Raw genomic sequence first — 22,308 nt, 5'->3', positions numbered from 1 at the left:
CAGGATTGTGTAGTAACGAGGTCGCAAAGTCACAGGTTAAGACAAGGGGAGACATCAAAGAGTGAAGATAAAGTCAAAGTTCAATTATCAGAGAGACATCAAAGAGTGAAGATAAAGTCAAAGTTCAATTATCAGAAACGACTTTTGATCAGATGGTTGGAAAAGAACAAGAACAGGTGGAGGTTGAGGCGGATATTTTTATTTCAGGAAAATTGGTGGAGTTACAACAGAAATATTACAGCTAGAAAGATTGTGGAGGAGTTACTTAAATTCTTTACTAGATATGGACTACCCACAGAAATACAATCGAATCAAGGACCAAATTTTACCTAAAGGTTGTTCAAAGAAGTTATGGATAGCTTAGGAATAAAACAATTTAAATCAACTGCATACCATCCAGAATCACGGGCGCGTTAGAAAGGTGGCATCAGACGTTAAAGACAATGTTGAGGCCTTATTGTCACGATTATCCAGAGGATTAGGATAAAGGAATTCCATTCGTACTGTTTCCAATTAAGGATGCACCTAATGAGTCAACCAAATTCAGTCCTTTTGAACTAATTTTTGGTCATGAGGTAAAAGGACCACTTAAAGTGATTGAGGAAAAATTGGTGATTGAGCAGTCGGAACTTACATTATTGGATTACGTGTCAAACTTTCGGGAATGATTAAATAGAGCAGGGGAATTGGCGAGACAACATTTAAAAGTTGCACAAAATGTGATTAAACGGTAGCGGACAAGAAAGCAAAGGTTTGTAGTTTTGCCAGTGGAGACAAAGTTTTAGTATTGTTACCAATGGTCGGTGAACCTTTAAAAGCAAAGTTTTGTGGACCTTATGAGATTGCAAGGAAATTAAGTGAGGTGAATTATGTGGTAAAAATGCCAGAAAGGAAAACTCACCGAGTGTGTCATGTGAATTTGCTTAACAGGTACTTTGAAACGGAAGGAGAGAAACTGGAGGAGGTTTTAATGATTCTAACTCAAAGTGACAAACCAAATCCAGATGACTTTGAATTTGACATCCCTCAAATTAAATTGTAAAATGAGGATGTTCTTAAAAATTGGGATAAATTGTTGAGTTACCTTCCAGAGGAAAAACAAACTTTGGTATTCTCTAAACCCTGGCCCATAATAATGTGAAATAAAAGTCGCAAAAATCCCAGAGGACCATAGGCTGCTCTCCCCTTTGACAGAGAGAGAGCTGACTGGAGGCGATTTAACCCGAGGGTCAGCACACCTCAGGCAAGGGGCCTGGTTGAGAAGGCGGGGCCTTCATGAATAACCCCAGCCAGTACGGGAGTTGAATCCTCACTGTTGGCCTTGCTCTGCATCACGAACCAGTCGTACAGCCAACTGAGCTAACCGACCCTCTCGTAAATATGTAATAATTCCTTAAATATTAGGTGTTCCCTGGACCAATCAGTTTCCCACTCCACCTCAAACAACTTGCCCCTCATATCCTGATAGGTTTCTTCTGTGAGGAACACCCAGATAAATTAAACAAAAGAACTTTGTAACCATCAGGGCCCATCTCCATGGCAACATGGCATGCTTTGAGGGGTTTGAAACAGAAATGGAAACTAAATATCTTCAAACTTCCAAATACCCTTTCACTCTGTGATCCTTGTGCAATTTGAAGCCAAGTATTAGCAACAAGGCTCAAAGTGCATCAGGAGGCAAAGTGGTGAGACCGGTCAGTCCAGCAGAAAGAAACCCTCCGACCATCCCCACTGACCACCTGTCAGAATGAACAAAATGCAGTCCTGGGTGTAGAGCAGAAACAATAACAGCAGAATCCAACCCCTGTAATCAATTGTGAAATTGTTGGTGTCACAGCTGGTGCGATGAATCATGCAATCCTGTCTCACATTGAGAGGTGGACGGCATCTCCCCAGTGTGAACTCGCTGGTGTCTCCGAAGGGTGGATAACCGAGGGAATCCCTTCCCACACTGAGAGCAGCCTCTCCCCAGTGTGAACTCGCTGGTGTCTCCGCAGGTGAGATAACCGAGTAAATCCCTTCCCACACTGAGAGCAGGTGAATGGCCTCTCCCCAGTGTGAACCCGCTGGTGTCTCTGAAGGTGAGATAATTGAGTGAATCCCGTCCCACACTGAGAGCAGGTGAATGGCCTCTCGCCAGTGTGAACTCGCTGGTGTTTCTGCAAACTGCATAGTTCAGTAAATCCTTTCCCACACTGAGAGCAGATGAACGGCCTCTCCCCGGTGTGAATTAGCTGGTGTCTCAATAGACGAGATGAATCACAAAATCCTTTTCCACACTGGGAGCAGGTGAATGGCCTCTCTCCGGTGTGAACTCGCTGGTGTGACTGCAGGTGAGATAACTGAGTGAATCCCTTCCCACACTGGGAGCAGATGAATGGCCTCTCCCCGGTGTGAACTCGCTGGTGTTTCTGCAGGTGGGATAATTGAGTAAATCCTTTCCCACACTGATAGCAGGCAAATGGCCTCTCCCCAGTGTGAATTCGCTGGTGTCTCAATAGGCGGGATGAGTCACAAAATCCTTTCCCGCACTGAGAGCAGGTGAATGGCCTCTCCCCGGTGTGAACTCGCTGGTGTGACTGCAAGCTGTATACTTCAGTAAATCCTTTCCCACACTGGGAGCAGGAGAACGGCCTCTCCCCGGTGTGAACTCGCTGGTGTTTCTGTAGGGTGGATAATTGATTGAATCCTTTCCCACACTGAGAGCAAGTGAATGGCCTCTCCCCAGTGTGAATTCGCTGGTGTCTCAAAAGGCTAGATGAATCACAAAATCCTTTCCCACACTGAGAGCAGGTGAATGGCCTCTCCCCAGTGTGAACTCGCTGGTGTGACTGCAGGCTGTATCCTTCAGTAAATCCTTTCCCACACTGGGAGCAGGAGAACGGCCTCTCCCCAGTGTGACTGCGTCGATGGGTTTCCAGCTCTGATGGGGCTCGGAATCCCTTCCCACAGTCCCCACATTTCCACGGTTTCTCCATGTTTTGGGTCTCCCAGTGTTTCTGCAGGCTGGACAATCAGTTGAAGCCTCGTCCACAGACACAACACAGGTATGGTCTCTCCCCGCTGTGAATGTTATGTTTATTCAGGCAGTGTAACTGGTTAAAGAACTTTCCAGTCACTCTAGAACACTCTCACTCGGGTGTGTTGTGTGTATCTCGGTGCTTCTCCAGTCACACTGATGTTTCCACAGTCAGTTCACTGGAACACTCTCACTCGGGTGTGCGTGTTGTATCTCCGTGCTTCTCCAGTCACACTGATGTTTGAAATCTTTAGAAGCTGAGAGTTCAGGCAAATATTTCTCCTTCTAGATTCAAAGGCCGATGATATTCAGGTTCCAAGGAAACCAGTGACTGTCAGAGCGAGACGTGACGTTTGAGATTTCTGTCTGTAATTCTTCCTCATCTAGTATCCTGTGAAAACATTGAACACATTTTATCACTGTCAGTACAGGACAGAAACGCCTCATCTCAGCTTTCTCGCCATTTATCTGCCAGTTCCCCATAACCCTGGACATCCTCATTAATCAGAAATCTGTTTGGTGATTCTAACAACGGAAGCAGCTGCTTCTCTGCAGGTTCTGGCACCACACAACTATAATTCATCACGAAACCCGGAGAAATAACCGACCGGGACCCGGTGACCTGAGCGGGGGCTGCAGCTTTCTGACAGGACTCAGCGGCCGCCATCTTAGTTGCGCACTGGCAGCAATGCGCATGCGCACTCGCCTTTTACATTGGGCACTCGCAGCAGTGCACATGCGCACCCGCCATCTTTATTGGGGCAGTAGCAGCGGAGCGCAGGCGCAGTCGCCATCATTGATGTGGGCAAATTTTTAAAAATGTTTCTTCGTGTCAGAATGTCCATCAAACTGTTCCACTCTGAGTATTTATAAGGCAGAACAATGTATAATGACAATAATTCGTATTTGTATTGTGCCTTGACCAGAATAAAACTTTCAGACTTTTCAGAGAAACGTTACAAAATAACAATTGACACTGAGCCACAGGAGATATTAGCTTTGAGGAGAATCTTAATAGAGGAAAGTGAGTCAGGGAGTCGCAGAGTTTTAAAGAGGAAATTTCAGAGAATGCGGCCCAGCCAAATGATAAAAGACCAGTAATGGTGCAGCGTCAGAAAAATGAGGAATGCTGTACTGGCCGGAATTAATGAGGGCAGAGATCTCCAAGAGGTGGTGATGGGGGGGGGGGGGGGGGAGATTACAGAGATCAGGATGATCACAACTATTACAATAGAAGAATGAGAAATTTCAACTTTCGGTGCTTCTGAAAGGGAATCATTTGTAGATCAGTGAGCACAGGGGATGGGGAAACAAGACTTATGAGTTAACACATGGGCAGCAGAGTTTTGGATGGGATGGAGGGGGTTGTTTAACATTGGAGGCTGACTGGGAGTGTGTTAGAAAAATTTGGTCGAGGGGTAAAAGAATAAATGATGGTTTCTGTAGCAGATAAAAAGACACTAAGGCGGAGTCAGGCAGTGTTGCTGAGGTGGAAATAGGTGATCTTGGTGATGATGTGGATATGTGTTTGGAAGCTCAACAGGGGTGAAATATTTCACGAGGGTTGTGAACAGGCTGCTTCTGCCTCAGACATTTGGCAGGGACAAGGATGGAGTTAGTGGCGAGGGAGTGGAATTTGCAGAGGGGACGGAATCTTAATATTTAAAGAGGAAATTTCTGCTCCTCCAGTACTGGATGTCAGACAAGTTCAGACAGTGCGTCCCTTGGAGTGGAACATGCAAGGGATGGTTTTATGAGCAGGTGCTCTTACTGTGGGACTGGGTTCAAGACATCATCTGACCTCACTGTACACCAGCGAACTCACACTGGGAAGAGGCTGTTCACATGCTCCCAATGTGGGAAGACATTCACTCAGTCATCCAGCCTGCTGACACACAAGCAAGTTCATACTGGGGAGAGGCCGTTCAGCTGCTGCCAGTGTGGGAAGAGATTCACACAGTCATCCAGCTTGCTGACACACAAAGCAAATTCACACTGGGGAGAGGCCATTAACCTGCCCCATGAGTGGGAAGAGATTCACACGTTATCCAGTCTGCTGACAGTCAAGCGAATTGTTGACAATAACCTATCTAATGCATGCAATAAGGTTTGGTGGTATCAGAAATAGTGAAAGTAATGTCAATAGCACAACAGGATGCAGCTTTCAGCGATTACATTACAGTGCTGTTTTTGTTAGGTGATTTAACAGGATGTGATTGGAACATAAATAGATGCGTCATGAATTTGATTATAGCATTTGCTGGCTGGCCGGGAGACTTTAAAGTTTACTTTAATGTACCCAACAGCAAGTCAGAACTTGAAGCCAAAATTATGCTTCATTCCTGGTTCAGCAAGTGATGCAGCAACCATGTGCTTAAACATTTATTTATAAGGTACAGATTGTTGCTCGGTGTGGGAAGTATGGGCCATTGCAGGGAACTGTGCTCAGAATCAAATCTGCTCGACCTGACTGGGAATGTTTGCCAATTGTTTATGCCAAAAACCAAAGATGGAAGCGTGCACAGCCAGCAATTAAACCACCATTTCTCACCTTGATCATGGTGAACAATTTGCTCATACAATTTCTAAATAAAAGATGAAAGTGATGCATTTGGAACTGTTGTTCTTCTCTGGTTTTGTAAAATTGAAGTCAAGTAGATGGAAATAAAACTATTCCATGCTGAATGTTATTTTAATTTTACAAACACAGGATGCGTTAATGCTCCTTTAATTGATTTGATGCCATCCGTAGATGGTTTTTGTCAGCTTTTTATATTGTTACTGGAGGAAGTTTGGGTATAGGATAGACACTGATACCGCGCTAGTTAAAACTTACAGGCCAGCAGAATCTAAGTATTCCCATTACTGTTTAAATATGTAAAATCTCAAGCCTCTAAATAAGGTAGATATGGACCTATTGCACCCTTTCTTTTGTGCCATAATTTCAGCGTTAATAAAGTAGTGGTTTGAACCATTCGGAGAATTAACTAAAGAAACCGTCACAAAGTAGCAGTTATGTTGACAACTTAATCAAATGTTTGAATACCATACTAATATAAGGCAGCTAATACTGATCTTGTACAGTGCAGATTTTTGCTCAACTAGTCCGGATATAGACTTTATCCATTTACAATTTTGGCTGACAAACATCTATGTAACTGGTTTTCCATCTGCATCCAAAATGGCAACACTGGATAGTGGGGAAAACAATTTAATGGCTGGAATATATATTCCATATTATTGACCCTCCTGAAATTTCCATCGTAGATATATGATTTGGATTTGATATGATTTATTGTCACTTGTACCGAAGTACAGTGAAAAGTATTTTTCTGCGGCCGAGGAAAGTACACAGCACGTACATAGTAGACACAAGAATAATCAACACGGAACAATGACAAATGGTACATCGACAAAACAGTGATTGGTTACAGTGCGGAATTATATAAGAGGAAAATAGTTTTAGTAGGTCAGAACGCTGATAGGAGATAAAAGAAAAGGGACAGAGGGAGGGAGCTCGCAGAGAGTCGCCATGCTCCAGATGCCATCTTTGGAAATAAATGATGCGCAGGTTAGGTGGGTTTGCCATGCTAAATTGCCCTTAATGTCCAGTTAGGTTGGGTTACTGGGATAGGGTGGAGGTGTGGGCTAGGGTGGGGTGCTCTTTCCAAGGGCTGGTGCAGACTTGATGGGCCAAATGGCCTCCTTCTGCACTGTAAATTCTATGATTCTAAATGTTAAAAATGTAAAAGTAGTTACAGTGAGTGGATTCTTCTTTGAAGCACATCCAAGACCGATCCATCTTCATTGGGGTATGTTTCTGCTGATGTTAATAAATTTCAACCCAGTTGCGTGGGCTAATATTCTGGATAAAATTTAAATAAAACAGCTTTGTGTTGAACACAGTTAAATCTTTTCTAACATTTCACAAACAAGTTAGTTCCCTTTGAAGGTCTCTCTCTTTCTCCCCTGTCATCTTATGACATCACCGCAATAGAATGTGATGACATCAGTGGATTCCACACTCCCAAAGGAACACGGTGATGTCAGCTTGACTTTAGACATAAGCAGTGTGATGGGAAATGTACAGAACTGTCCCAGTTGTTTTCTTCAAGAGAGAAACTTTTCTGCCACTGTCCCAACTCACACCGAGTCCCATTCACCGATCACCCCCTGTGCTCCCTGATCTACATCATAGAATTTACAGTGCAGAAGGAGGCCACTCGCCCCATCGAGTCCTCACCGGCCCTCGGAAAGAGCACCCCACACAAGCCCACCCGTAACACCACCCAACCTTTTTTGGACACCAGGGGCAATTTAGAATAGCACCAAACCTGCACATCTTTGGACTGTGGGAGGAAACCGGAGCACTCGGAGGAAACCCACGCAGACACGGGGAGAATGTGCAGACTCTGCACAGACAGTGACCCAAGCTGGGAATCGAACCTGGGACCCTGGTGCTGTGAAGCAACTGTGCTACCGTGCCTGTCCGTTCAATTAACACCTCAGTTTTAAAATTCTCCTTCGGCCTGATTTTACCTCTGTACAAGTGACTGCGAATTTGGGTCAGTTAAAATCAGGTCCATTCTTTTCAAAACCTCCACAGCGTCTTTTATTTTCAAATCACCATATGGTCACAAATTCCCCACTCCCATCCCTGTAGTCTTCTCCAATTCGACAACCCTCGGAGCTATCTTTTTTTTTTAAATTTTATTTTTAAAAAAAGAGTATCCAATTCATTTTTTTCAATTAAGGAGCAATTTAGTGTGGCCAATCCACCTAGCCTGCACATCTTTGGGTTCTGGGTGCAAAACTCACGCAAACACGGGGAGAATGTGCAAACTCCACACGGACAGTGACCCAGAGCCAAACCTGGGACCTCGACGCTGTGAGGCAGCAGTGCTATCCACTGCGCTATCGTGCTGCCCTCCCTCCGAGATATCTGTACTTCACTAATACTGCCCTCTTCAATACCCCCAGTTTCAATTGTACAACCACTGGGGATCTTGTCTTCAGCTGCCTGCGCCCTAGGTTTTGGAATTCCCTCCATAAACCTCTCTGCTCCTCAATCTTTTTGTTTCTTTAGGATAGTCCTTAAAACCTTCCTCTTTGACCGAGCGACTGGTCATCTGAACCAATATCTCTTTATGTGGCTCAGTGTCAAATTCTGTTTGGTATTCACATCTGTGAAGATCTCTAGGAAGTTTAAAGGTGCTATACAAATGGATGTTGTTTTTGTTGTTGTGGTTAGATCATATTCAGTGGAACCTGCTCTTGTTAAGCAGTCAAACGCTTTCTTGCTGTGTCCAGAGAGAGCTACAGGAAGGCTGTTGACTATATTCGGCCGTGCAAGACTTCAATGGTTAAAATACACAGAAGAGTGAAGACATTGTTATGTCATCACTCGGAGCGAATGGAAACCCTTCTCTTTAAATACATATACAGGGAAGAGGCTGCAATGAAATCTGTCCTTTTTAATCTGCACAAAGTAGGAGGCACAATTTCACAGACTGCTGGAGTCCATTCAGCCCAACATTCCTCTGCTATTTGTTTGAAAGGACCCTGATTCATCCAACTGCTCTGCTCTTTTTAACAGCCCTGCAAATTCTTCCCTTTTAAGTATTTTAACCTTTGGGAAATACTATTGAATCTGCTTTCAGACAGATCAGAAAAACTCACTAAAATCGCATTTCCAGCTCTGCCAATGACCTCAGAGGGACCCACTTTCTGTTAAAGAGCCTGTCAACCCCTCTCCGCAACTTTCCCTAACGTGCATAAACCTAACCCACCAAAATCAAATATATGTTAATTTAATTAAATGTATTAATTCTAAATCAGTGGAGATTCAAAGAACAAAGAAAGGTACAGCACAGGAACAGGCCCTTCGGCCCTCCACGCCCGTGCCAACCATGCTGCCCGACTAAACTAAAATCTTCTACACCTCCTGGGTCTGTATCCCTCTATTCCCATCCTATTCATGTATTTGTCAAGATGCTCCTTAAATGTCACAATCGTCCCTGCTTCCACCACCTCCTCTGGCAGCGAGTTCCAGGCACCCACTACCCTCTGTGCAAAAAACTTGCCTCGTACATCTCCTCTAAACCTTGCCCCTTAAACCTATGCCCCCTAGTAATTGATCCCTCTATGCTGGGGAAAAGCTCTGACTATCCACTCTGTCTATGCCCCTCATAATTTTGTAGACCTCTATCAGGCCGACCCTCAACCTCCGTTGTTCCAGAGAGAACAAACCAAGTTCATTCAACCGCTCCTCATAGCTAATGCCCTCCATATCAGGCAACATCCTGGTAAATCTCTTCTGCACCCTCTCTAAAGCCTCCACATCCTTCTGCTAGTGTGGCGACCAGAATCGAACACCTTCTCCAAGTGTGGCCTAACTACTTAGGCTGGTTTAGCACAGGGCTAAATCACTGGTTTTGAAAGCAGGCCAAGACAGGCCAGCAGCACGGTTCAATTCCTGTACCAGCCTCCCCGAACAGGCGCCGGAATGTGGCGACTAGGGGCTTTTCACAGTAACTTCATTTGAAGCCTACTTGTGACAATAAGCAATTTCTTTTTCATTTCACTAATGTTCTATACAGCTGCAACATGACTTGTCAATTCTTATACTCAATGCCCCGGCCAATGAAGGCAAGCATGCCGTATGCCTTCTTGACTACCTTCTCCACCGGTGTTGCCCCTTGCAGTGACCTGTGGACCTGTACACCTAGATCTCTCTGACTTTCAATACTCTTGAGGGTTCTATCATTCACTGTATATTCCCTACCTGCATTAGACCTTCCAAAATGCATTACCTCACATTTGTCCGGATTAAACTCCATCTGCCATCTCTCCGCCCAAGTCTCCAAGTCTTTGGAGCGCTGCCAACCCACGGAATTATTCCACTGGCCAATAGGGATCTTTTATTTTGAAACAAACTTTATTATTAACACAGTTCCAACTACATTGTTATCACAGAAAATAGCTTACAATTAACAGTTAAACAATTCTTTACAATAAAATTAAACAATTTAACTACTAACTTATACCTTCTCTATCTCCAATTAAGCAAAGCCTATTATAGGTCAAAAGTTAGCAAACCCAGCGTTACTTACTATCCTGTGTAGAGAGTTGCTCTCAGCAAATGTGAGACATCCATTCAGGCACAACCTGCAAGTCGTTCTGTCTTTGGCAGACTAAAAGTTCAACTGCTTGCTGCAGACCTGGCTCCACCCATTAAATACATCTCTTTCCACGAACAGTCTCATGTCCATCTTAATAAGACTAAACACAATCCCTCAATTAACTGAACCCCAGGGAACAGTTTTTCCATGAAGAAATTTCCATTAGCACAATATAGTTTAAACAATTAAATGGTTAGCATCAATAATTATCCCCTGGGCAGCAAGGTGGGGCAGTGGTTAACACTGGGACTACGGCGCTGAGGACAGGGATTCGAATCGCAGCTCTAGGTCACTGTCGGTCTGGAGTTTGCATATTCTCCCCGTGTCTGCGTGGGTTTCACCCCCACAACCCAAAAGCTGTGCAGGCTAGGTGGATTTCCCCTTAGTTGGGGAAAAAAAATAATTGGGTACTCTGAATTTATTTTTTTTAAATCAATGATTATCCAACTTTTACAACATCTTAATTGCATATCTTGCAGACACACCACCTGCCTAGATGTTAAACATGGATTTTTAAAAATATCACTGCAACAGATATATATGATACAATATATATAATAAATTCCTACATTCATCAACTGTTCAGGATAAAATTAATGTATTACATCTGCTTCTGTGGATCATTTCAGTGGAAATGTGCCCTTGCTCAGAGATTCAGCCGACAGAAATGAAAATTGGGACACCGGCCAGTGCAGACGCTCCCACGTCATCAACTGTCAAAATGAACAGGGTTCAGTCCTGGATGCGACGAATAGTAGCAATAACAGCAGAATCCAACCCCTGCAATGACTTGTGAACTCGCTGGTGTTTCTGCAAGTGGGCTGTACTTCTGAATCCTTTCCCACACACGGAACAGATAAACTGCTTCTCATCAGTGTGAAGTCGCTGGTGTGTTAGCAAGTTGGATGAATTAACAAATCTCTTCCTACACACTGAGCAGGTGAACGGTCTCTCCCCAGTGTGAACTCGCTGGTGTGTCTGCAGGTTGGATAACTGAGTGAATCCCTTCCCACACACTGAGCAGGTGAATGGCTTCTCCCCAGTGTGAACTCGCTGGTGTCTCTGCAGGTGGATTGAATCAATAAATCTGTTTCCACAAACTGAACAAGTAAACGGCTTCTCCCCAGTATGAATTCGCTGGTGTCTGCTCAGGCTGGATGGATCTCCAAATTCCTTCCGACACACGGAGCAGGTGAATGGTCTCTCCCCAGAGTGAAGTCGCTGGTGTGTTAGCAGGCTGGACAACTGAGTGAATCCCTTCCCACAGTCAGAACAGGTGTATGGCCTCTCTCCAGTGTGAACTCGGGAGTGTGTGTGCAGGTTGGATGAATCTCCGAATCCCTTCCCACACACGGAGCAGATAAACGGCATCTCCCCAGTGTGAATTCGCTGGTGTCTCAGTTGGCTGCATAACTGAGCAAATCCCTTCCCACACACAGAACAGGTAAAAGGCCTCTCCCCAGTGTGAATTCGAAAGTGTGTGAGCAGTTTGAATGAATCTCCGAATCCCTTCCCACACACGGAGCAGATGAACGGCATCTCAGTGTGAAGTCGCCAGTGTGTAAGCAGACTGAATGAATGGACGAATCCCTTCCCACACAGCGAGCAGGTAAATGGTCTCTCCCCAGTGTGCACTTGCTGGTGTTTGCGTAGACTGGAAGAAGTAGTAACTCCCTTCCCCCACGAAGCAGGTGAACAGTGTGACCCCACTGTGACCTCACTGGTGTGTCAGCAGGTTGGATGAAGCAGTAAGTCCTTTCCCACACTGAGAGCAGGTGAACGGTCTCTCCCCGGTGTGAGTGTGTCAATGAGATGGGGAAGTGATTCCCTTCCCACAATTGCCACGTTTCCACGGATCCCCCCCTGGTGCGGGAGTCTCGGTGCTTTTCCAGTCACACTAATGGTAAAATGACTGATGGCCGACTCCGTCAGATCTTGGGATGTGAAGTTGGGTTTGAGATTTCTTGCTGCAAATCCTCCCCTTTGAATATCCTGTTAAAGGAGTTTACAAATATCATCACTGTCAATACAGCTCACAAATTCAGGACAGACAATTCTAGTTGCTGTCACACACTCTCTCCCTCTCTCTCTCCCTCCATTCTCACTCTGCTGTATCTAAGATACACACTCCTTCTTCTCCAGAAGGTGGTAATTCATGCTGATCGACAGATCGACACACAGCGTTTCCTGTTCTCGACCAAGAGATCATATATCCTCAGAAATAAGAGCAGCAGTAGGCCATTCGGCCCATCAAACCTGTTTTTCTGTTTAATAAGATCACAGCTGATCGGATTGTGACCTTAACTTTGTTTCCTTCCTGTCACCCGTAACCCTCGACTCCATTTCTGATCAAAACTCTAACTGAGCCTTGAATATATTTAATGGTGCAGCCTCCACTGCTCTCTGGGGAAGAGAATTGCAAAGACTAACCACCCTCTGAGGGAAGACATTTCCCCTCATCTCCATCAGAAATGGGGACCCACTTGTTCCAGAATCCCCCAGGAGGGAAACATCCTCTCTTCATCTCCCCTATCATGTTCCCTCAGAATCTTATCTGTTTCAATATGGTCACCTCTAAACTCCAATGAGTACAGACCCAACATTTCCTCACAACACAGCACCTTCATCCCAGGAATCAGCCCGGTGATCCTTCTCTGAATTGCTCCCAATGCAAGAATCACGCTCCTCAGTTAAGGAGACTAAAAGTGTGCACCGTACTCCAGGTACTGTGATCTGACAGTCATGACAGAGACATGGCTGCAAGATGACAAGGGCTGGGACCTGAGTACTCAAGGCTGCGTGACTTTTCAGAAGGACAGGAAGCTGGGAATATGCGGAGGGACAGCTCTGTTAATTAAGGACGGCATTAGTACAATAGAGAGAGATGACCTTAGTTATGGAGAGCAAGATGCACAATCAGGTTGGGTATCGATAAGAAAAGATAAAGGTAGGAAGTCACTTGTGGGAGTAGTTTCTAGGCCCCTGAACAGTAACCACACTGTAGGACGGACGGAGAATACAGGGAGGGACAATGGCTTGTGAGAAAAGTACAGCAATAATCATGGGTGATTTAAATCTACACATAGATTGGGCGAATCAGATTGGTAAAGGTAGCCAGGCAGATGAGCTCGCAGAGTCTTTTTGGGACAGTTTCTTAGAGCAGCACATGCTAGAGCTGACCAGAGAGCAAACTATCGTAGATCACCCCAATCATTGAATTGTTCGGGTGCAGAAGGCCCATCGTGTCTGCACCGACTCTCCAAACAAGGATGATGACTTAGTGTCATTCCCCGTACCTCCCTTGACAACTTTGCACCTGAAAATATTGCTCAATACTGGGTTACAAAGTCCTTGGGGTTAAACCTAGCAGCTTCTCCTGCATCGCCACTCCAGCCAAACTGCTACAACAAACCAAAGGGAATTGGATAAGACCTTGGAAAGAAGAAATGCCGCAAGGAAGAGAAGAAAGGGCAGGGGAATGGGATGAGCCAGCATGGGTATGATGAGCTGAATGGCCTCCATTTGTATTGTAATCATTCAATCATTCTGTGAAAAAGGACTGTAACTGGAGGCCAGAGACTAACCTCCACAACCAACACCCTCCGCAATACAAATCTGTTCTTAATCTCTGCTTCTAAACTTGGGTTCTGTGAGAAACACCTCCAACAAAATAATAGCAAAATACTGTTGTTGCTGAAAATACTCAATATGTCAGCAAGTAATTGTGGCAGGAGAAACAGATAATATCTCAGAGTGTGCAGCATCAATACGAACAAGGAGCAGGAGCCATTCAGCCCCTCAAGCCTGCTCCACCATTTAATAAGATCATGGCTGGTCTGATAGTAATCTCAAATCTTCAATTATAGGGAATAAATATGGTGCAGAATTTTTTTATTTTAAAAAAATATATATTTTATTGAAAATTTTTCGATCACAATTTTTTCCCCTTACACATCAAACTCATAAAAAAGAAAATGTAACAGTGAACAAATGGCTAATCAACATGGTAAACTAATCATTTAACATAAACTAAAACTTTCCACCCCCCCCCCCCCTCCCCCCTGGGTTGCTGCTGCTGGTCATCTGTCTTCCCTCTAACGTTCCCCTAGGTAGTTGAGGAATGGCTGCCACCGCCTGGTGAACCCTTGAGCCGATCCTCTCAGCGCAAACTTCATCTGCTCCAGTTTTATGAACCCCGCCATATCATTTATCCAGGCCTCCAGTCCAGGGGGTTTTGCTTCCTTCCACATGAGTAAAATCCTACGCCGGGCTACTAGGGACGCAAAGGCCACAACGTCGGCCTCTTTCGCCTCCTGCACTCCCGGCTCATCCGCAACTCCAAATAAAGCTAGCCCCCAGCCTGGTTTGACCCGGACCTTCACCACCTTCGAAATCACTCCCGTCACTCCCTTCCAATACCCTTCCAGTGCCGGGCACGACCAAAATATATGTGCGTGGTTTGCCGGGCTTCCGCCACACCTCCCACACTTGTCCTCCACTCCGAAGAACCTGCTCAACCTTGCTCCCGTTATGTGTGCTCTATGTAGCACCTTGAATTGAATCAGGCTAAGCCTGGCGCACGAGGAAGAGGAATTTACCCTGCTTAGGGCATCAGCCCACATACCCTCCTCTATCTCCTCCCCTAGTTCTTCTTCCCACTTTCCTTTTAGTTCGCCCACCAGCTCCTCCCCCTCTTCCCTCATCTCTCGGTATATCTCTGACACCTTGCCCTCCCCGACCCACACCCCCGAAAGCACTCTGTCCTGGATCCCCTGTGCCGGGAGCAGCGGAAATTCCCTCATCTGTTGTCTTTTCCACGCCGCTCCCTCTCCCTCCATCATCCATTTACGAATCATCGCCACATTGGCGGCCCAATAGTCGTCGCCCAAATTCGGTAGCGCCAATCCTCCTCTGTCTCTGCTATGTTGTAGGAACCCCCTCCTTACCCTCGGGACTTTCCCTGCCCACACGAAGCTCGTGATGCTCCTGTCTATTTTTTAAAAAAAGGTCTTAGTGATTAGTATAGGGAGACATTGAAATACAAATAAGAACCTCGGGAGGACCATCATCTTAATTGCCTGCACTCTGCCCGCCAACGACAGAGGTTGCATGTCCCACCTCTTGAAGTCCTCCTCCATTTGTTCTACCAATCGTGTCAGATTAAGTCTGTGTAGGGTTCCCCAGCTCCTAGCGATCTGAATCCCCAGGTATCGGAAGTTTCTTTCCACTTTCCTTAGAGGCAGGCCTTCTATCTCTCTACTCTGGTCCCCAGGGTGAATCACGAATAGTTCACTCTTCCCCATGTTAAGCCTATATCCCGAGAAATCTCCGAACTCCCTCAATATCTGCATGACCTCTGTCATCCCCCCCACTGGGTCCGTCACATACAACAGTAGGTCATCTGCGTATAGCGACACTCGGTGTTCTTCTCCCCCTCTAATCACCCCTCTCCATTTCCTGGAGTCTCTCAACGCCATGGCCAGAGGTTCAATTGCCAACGCGAACAACAATGGAGATAGCGGGCATCCCTGTCTTGTTCCCCTATATAGTCGGAAATACTCCGATCTTTGCCGACCCGTGACCACACTTGCCGTTGGGGCCCCATAAAGGAGTTTGACATGGCTAATAAACCCGTTCCCGAACCCAAACCTCCTTAACACCTCCCATAAGTACTCCCACTCCACCCTATCAAATGCCTTCTCTGCATCCATTGCCGCCACTATCTCTGCCTCCCCCTCCACTGGGGGCATCATTATCACCCCTAATAGTCGTCGCACGTTGACATTCAGTTGTCTCCCCTTTACGAACCCTGTCTGGTCTTCGTGCACCACCCCCGGGACACAGTCCTCTATCCTCGATGCCAGTACCTTTGCCAGCAATTTGGCGTCCACATTCAATAATGAAATAGGTCTATAGGACCCGCACTGCAACGGATCTTTATCCCGCTTCAGAATTAGCGATATCGTCGCCTCCGACATTGTCGGGGGTAAAGTCCCTCCTTCCCTGGCCTCATTAAACGTCCTCACCAACAGCGGGGCCAACAAGTCCACGTATTTTCTATAAAATTCCACCGGGAACCCATCTGGTCCCGGAGCCTTTCCCTGCTTGCATATTCCCCAGCTCCTTAACAACCTCGTCCACCCCAATCGGTGCCCCCAGGCCTTCCACCTCCTGCTCCTCCACCCTCGGGAACCTCAATTGATCCAGGAACTGCCGCATCCCCTCCTCTCCCTCCAGGGGCTGGGACCTATACAGTCCTTCATAAAAGGTCTTAAACACCTCGTTTACCTTCCCTGCTCTCCGCACCGTAGCTCCCTTTTCGTCTCTAATTCCCCCTATCTCCCTCGCCGCTGTCCTCTTTTGCAGCTGATGGGCCAGCAGGCGACTCGCCTTTTCCCCATATTCATACCTCCTCCCCTGTGCCTTCCTCCACAGCACCTCCGCCCTTCTGGTGGTCAAAAGGTCGAACTCCGTCTGGAGTCGTCTTCTCTCCCTGTACAGTCCCTCCTCCGGGGTCTCCGCAAATTCCCTGTCCACCCTTAAAATCTCCCCCAGTAATCTTTCCCTTTCCTTGGCCTCTGTTTTCCCTTTGTGGGCCCTGATGGAGATCAGCTCTCCTCTGACCACCGCTTTTAGTGCTTCCCATACCACTCCCACTCGGACCTCCCCATCGTCATTGGCCTCCAGGTACCTCTCAATACATCCCCGCACTCTTCCACACACTCCCTCATCCGCCATCAATCCCACATCTAATCGCCAGAGTGCTCGCTGCTCCCTTTCCTCTCCTAGTTCCAGGTCCACCCAGTGTGGGGCATGGTCCGAAACCGCTATGGCTGAATACTCAGCTTCTTCCACCCTCGAGATCAACGACCTTCCCAGAACAAAAAAATCTATCCAGGAGTACACTTTATGGACATGGGAGAAGAAGGAGAACTCCCTGGCCCACGGTCTAAGAAATCGCCATGGATCCACTCCCCCCATTTGGTCCATAAACCCCTTGAGCACCTTGGCCGCTGCCGGCCTTCTTCCGGTCTTAGATCTGGATCTATCTAACCCTGGGTCCAGCACGGTGTTGAAGTCCCCTCCCAATATCAAGTTTCCTACCTCCAGGCCCGGTATACGACCCAACATCCGTCTCAAAAATCCCGCATCGTCCCAATTCGGGGCATATACGTTAACCAGCACGACCTCCATTCCCTCCAGCCTGCCACTCACCATTACATATCTTCCTCCGCTATCTGCTACAATGCTCCTTGCTTCAAATGCTACCCGTTTCCCCACCAATATGGCCACCCCTCTATTCTTTGCATCTAGCCCTGAGTGGAACACCTGTCCCACCCATCCTTTCCTTAACCTAACTTGGTCCGCCACCTTCAGGTGCGTCTCCTGGAGCATAGCCACGTCTGCCCTTAGTCCTTTCAAGTGCGCGAGCACTCGGGCCCTTTTAATCGGTCCATTCAGGCCTCTCACGTTCCACGTGATCAGCCTCACTAGGGGGCTACCTGCCCCCTTCCCGTGTCGACTAGCCATCACCTTCTCTAGGCCAGTCCCGTGTCCCGCCTCCGTGCTCCCACTCGCTCCCCAGGCGTCGCATTCCATCCCCGTCCACCCACTCTTTAGCCATTTCCTCTTTGATTTCCGCAGCAGCAACCCAGTTATCCCTCTCCAACCCCCTCCCCTCGCTAGATCCCCTTCTAGCGTGATTGCTCCCCCCATATTACTTCCGCAAGTCAGCTGACTTCAACTGACCCCGGCTACTCCTGCTCCCTCCCTGACCCCCCCGTGTGGGGAACTCCCATCTGCCTTGCGAATGTCTTCCCGCCATTATCTTTCTGGCGCGGGAACATCCCTATATCTGACCCGCCTCTTGTGGCGCAGCTCCCTTTCCCCTCCCACTCCCATTCCTCATTCTCCGCCTATGTCCCATCTTTCCCCCCTCACCGGCGCCCACATTTCTTAGTGTCTCCCCCCTTCTCAATTTACTTCTCTATTTACATCGACAATAACATTCCCTACAGTATCAGTCCCTCAGTTCCGATCCAATTTCTCCTCTTTAATAAAGGACCATGCTTCTTCTGCCGTTTCGAAATAGTGATGTCTCTCCTGGTACGTGACCCATAGTCGTGCCGGCTGCAGCATCCCGAACTTCACCTTTTTGTGTAACACCTCCAAAACTCGCCCTCCTTCTCGCCACCTCCGCACTCCAATCCTGGTACACCCGTACCACTGCATTCTCCCATCTGCTACTCCGTACTTTTTTAGCCCATCTCAGGACCTCTTCTCTATCTTTAAGGCGGTGAAATCGCACGATTGTCGCCCTAGGTGGTTCTCCCGCTTTTGGTCTTCTCGCCGGGATCCGATGGGCCCCCTCCACCTCTAAGGGGCCCGCAGGGGCCTCAGCTCCCATCAACGAGCTTAGCATCGCGCTTACATAAGCCCCGCAATCCGCTCCTTCCACTCCCTCAGGGAGACCCAGTATCCGAAGGTTCTTCCTTCGCGCTCTGTTTTCTAGGGCCTCAATCCTTTCAATGCACTTTTTGTGGAGCGCCTCGCGCGTCTGTGTTTTGACCGCCAGGCCCAGGATCTCGTCCTCATTATCCGTCACCTTCTGCTCCACCACGCGGAGCTCTGTCTCCTGGGTCCTTTGTGCCTCCTTGAGCCCCTCAATTGCCTGTACCATCGGGGTCAGCACCTCCCTCTTTAGTAGCTCCACACACCGTCTCAAGAATTCGTCTTGCTCGGGCCCCCATGTCGCCTGGGCTTTCTCCGCTGCCATCTTGTGTCTTCTCCCTTTCTGTCCCTATCGTCGAGGATTCCTCGCGCTGCAGCCGCCGATATTTTCCTCTTTCGTTGGGGGGGGACTCCCTACTCACTCACCCCACACCGGGTTTCGTCGCACGAAAATTTCCCGTTGGGGCTCTTAAAAGAGCCCGAAGGTCCGTTGGAGCTGGAGCCACCGAAACGTGCGGCTTAGCTGGTCATTGCCGCAACCGGACTGTGGTGCAGAATTTGATGGTTAATATCAACAGATGAACAGAAGAGAAATGGTCTCCAGTTCAGGAAAAACTGGGAAGATAAAGATGGTAAATCAGCAGCACATAGCCGAGGGATGGGCAGCAATGAAATCTTCATTCAGACAAATTGAAAGAAATAACAGGTAAAATACCAAACGTGGTTAAAATAAATCTACTATCTACTTCACAGCGCCAAGGACCCGGGTTCGAACCCAGCCCTGGGTCACTGCTCCCCGTGTATGTGTGGGTCTTACCCGAAGAACCCAAAGATGTGCAGGGTAGGTGGATTGGCCACGTAAATTGCCCCTCAATGGAAAAATTAATAAAATAAAATAAATCCACTATTAGAGGCAGAAGAAGTTAAACAATGGCAGAGAGGTGATCAGGGAGGGCAGAGGCATAACAGAGCAATGGGTGAAATATGGAATCAGATCCACAGTAAAGGAGCCAAACCTGCCCCAGAGCCATGGAACCAGAGCATAGATAACAAAGCACAACACTAAAAACTCTAAATTAAAGATTAATGCTCAACAATACTCACCTCTGGAACAATTTCACTGGTTTCAAATTTAAACCCTGCTGCTGGAGCAGCAGCTCGAAAGAATTCTCTGGAATCAGAGCAAAATCACAGTCTTCAAATCTTCTAACTCCCTGGAAAAGGAGATTACAAGAGTCATGTGGCAATTGTGGTTACAAATTGAGAGAGAAACATTTTTTCTTGATTTGAGATTGCTGTGTAACTACTCCCATTTTAACCTCTTGTAAAAGGAGTTTAAGGAGTTTTCAAAGTCCGTCAGTCAGGGATGCAAATTCATAACATTCTCTCCTTCTGTTTCCTGGTGTAGGATTACTTAAGATGGGATATACTTAATTGGAAGCAGTTCCGACAACATTCACTGAGCTGATTCCTGGCTAGAAGGAGTTGGTTTCATAAGGAAATGTTGACCAAGTGTGAAACGGATTTTAGATAAACGAGAGGCGATCTTACTGAAGCATACAAGTATTTGAGGGCAGTTTACAGGGGAAGTGCTGGAAGGATGCTTGCCCTCAATAGGGAATCTAAAACTGCAGGGACAGTTTAAACATAAGGGCTTAAGACGGAGAACAGGATAAATTGCTTCTCTCAGAGAACCAGTAGCTGGTGAAATTCTTTCCCCCAGTAAACAGTGGAGGCTGGGCCATGGAGTATATTCAAGGCTGTGTTACACAACATTTTACTTGTTAGGGACAGGAGGAAAATGGAGTTAATGATCAGATGAACCATGGGTTTATCAAATGGCAGAGCAGCCTCAATGGTTTGAATGGCCTTCTCCTGCTGCTAATTCTGATGATCTTATTCTTCTGTTATTAAAATGGCATCAGATGCACCCTGATTTAGCTGGTTTAGCACACTGGGCTAAATCGCTGGCTTTTAATGCAGACCAAGGCAGGCCAGCAGCACGGTTCGATTCCCGTACCAGCCTCCCCGAATAGGCGCCAGAATGTGGCGACTAGGGGCTTTTCACAGTAACTTCATTGAAGCCTACTCGTGACAATAAGCGATTTTCATTTTCAATACATACATACATAGAATTTGCAGTGCATAAGCAGGCTATTCAGCCCATCGAGTCTGCATCGACCTTTGGAAAGAGCAGCCTACCAAGCTCACACCTGCACCCTTTCCGCGTAACCCAGTAACCCTACCTAACCTTTTTTTGGGACACCAAGGGCAATTTATCATGGCCAATCCACCTAACCCACACATTTTTGGACTGTGGGAGGAACGTGAGCATCCAGAGGAAACCCACGCAGACATGGGGAGAACGTGCAGACTCCGTGCAGTCAGTGACTCAAACAGGGAATCGAACCTGGGACCCTCAAGCTGTGAAGCAACTGTGCTAATCGCTGTGCTACCATGAAGCAAGTCCCCCCTCAAAACTGGACCTTTCAATCAATGAGTCATACATTTTCTCTCCTGGTCACTGGAACCCTGAAGCCCCTTGGGCGTCATGGTGGCAGAGTGGTTAGCATTGCTGTCTCACAGCGCCAGGGACCTGGGATGAATTCCGGCCTTGGGTGACTGTGGAGTTTGCACATTCTCCCCGTTTCTGCGTGGGCTTCCTCCGGCTGCTCTGGTTTCCTTCCACAGGTCAAGTGGGGATAGGGTGAAGTGTGGGCCTAGGTAGGGTGCTCTTTCAAAGGGTTGGTGCAGACTCGATGGGCCTCATTCCACACTCCAGGGATTCTGTGATCAAAGAAGCCAGGATGGCCGCGCATGCGCTCTGCTCTCCGCTGATGGAAGGTGGCGGCGGTGGAACTGGGCCTGATTCCCGATAAAAGCCCCGCAGCTACAAACTCGGGTCCTGCAGAATCTTATTCCGATCGGGGGACCTGTACCGGGTGTTTATAAAGCCTCCGTTCTCTCCCTATCCCGACTCCATTCCTCCCTCCGCCCCACCGACTCACCCGCCCAAAAAGCCTCTCCCGTACTCGCAGGGCTCCGAACAAAGTGGTTCTGCGCCTGCGCACTGGGTTCCTGTGGAGCGAATAGGGCACATTCACTGCCGCGGGGCATGCTGGGTAATACATGCACCATTTAAACATCAAACTGTTAAAACAAAATAACTTTCTTAACATTTGAGATGAATTCATTTAAAAATGTGATGAATTGTGAATTGGTGATCTGCTATGCCTCATTTCTCAAAGTTCTCCTGTGCAACCATGCAGAGTTTTTAAAGCGTTTTGTACTATTTCCTCTCTCTCATCTGATGTTTCAAACTCTGGCTGGGTTCAATCACAGTCACTGGTGCCTCTCTGTTTTCCTCTCCATCGTTAATTCTGACTATTCACTATTTTACAGAATAATACTGCACAAATTAAATTAAAAAATGAAAATCACTTATTGGCACAAGTAGGCTTCAAATGAAGTTACTGTGAAAAGCCCCTAGTCGCCACATTCCGGCGCCTGTTCGGGGAGGCTGTTACGGGAAATAGAAGTCATTCGGCTCATTATGCCTGTCCTGGCTCTTCGGAAGATCTCTCCAATTAATCCCACAGCCCAGCTGGCAGAGTTAGAACAACGTATATCTGCTTTAATCGAGAGTTTAATGGAAAA

The 22,308-nt window shown here is 47.1% G+C and overlaps 2 protein-coding genes across 2 annotated transcripts in view; one reads left to right on the top strand and one right to left on the bottom strand.

Moving 5' to 3' along the window:
- LOC140418474 (uncharacterized) overlaps positions 1-22,308 on the top strand; it is a 95,575-nt gene that overhangs the window by 72,226 nt on the left and 1,041 nt on the right. The window lies entirely within an intron of this gene.
- On the bottom strand, positions 178-21,707 carry LOC140421351 (uncharacterized). Its single transcript, XM_072506019.1, is given in 4 exon segments — positions 178-3,128; positions 10,936-12,192; positions 19,756-19,865; positions 21,660-21,707. Coding segments are annotated over 2 exon segments (2,067 nt in total). The 5' UTR covers positions 11,740-12,192; positions 19,756-19,865; positions 21,660-21,707; the 3' UTR covers positions 178-1,865.

This window comes from Scyliorhinus torazame, chromosome 5 (genome assembly GCF_047496885.1).
Source record: "Scyliorhinus torazame isolate Kashiwa2021f chromosome 5, sScyTor2.1, whole genome shotgun sequence".
Classification (NCBI taxonomy): Eukaryota; Metazoa; Chordata; class Chondrichthyes; order Carcharhiniformes; family Scyliorhinidae; genus Scyliorhinus; species Scyliorhinus torazame.
The sequence above is the reverse complement of the archived record's forward strand: the minus strand, read 5'-3'. Positions and strand labels throughout refer to the sequence as shown.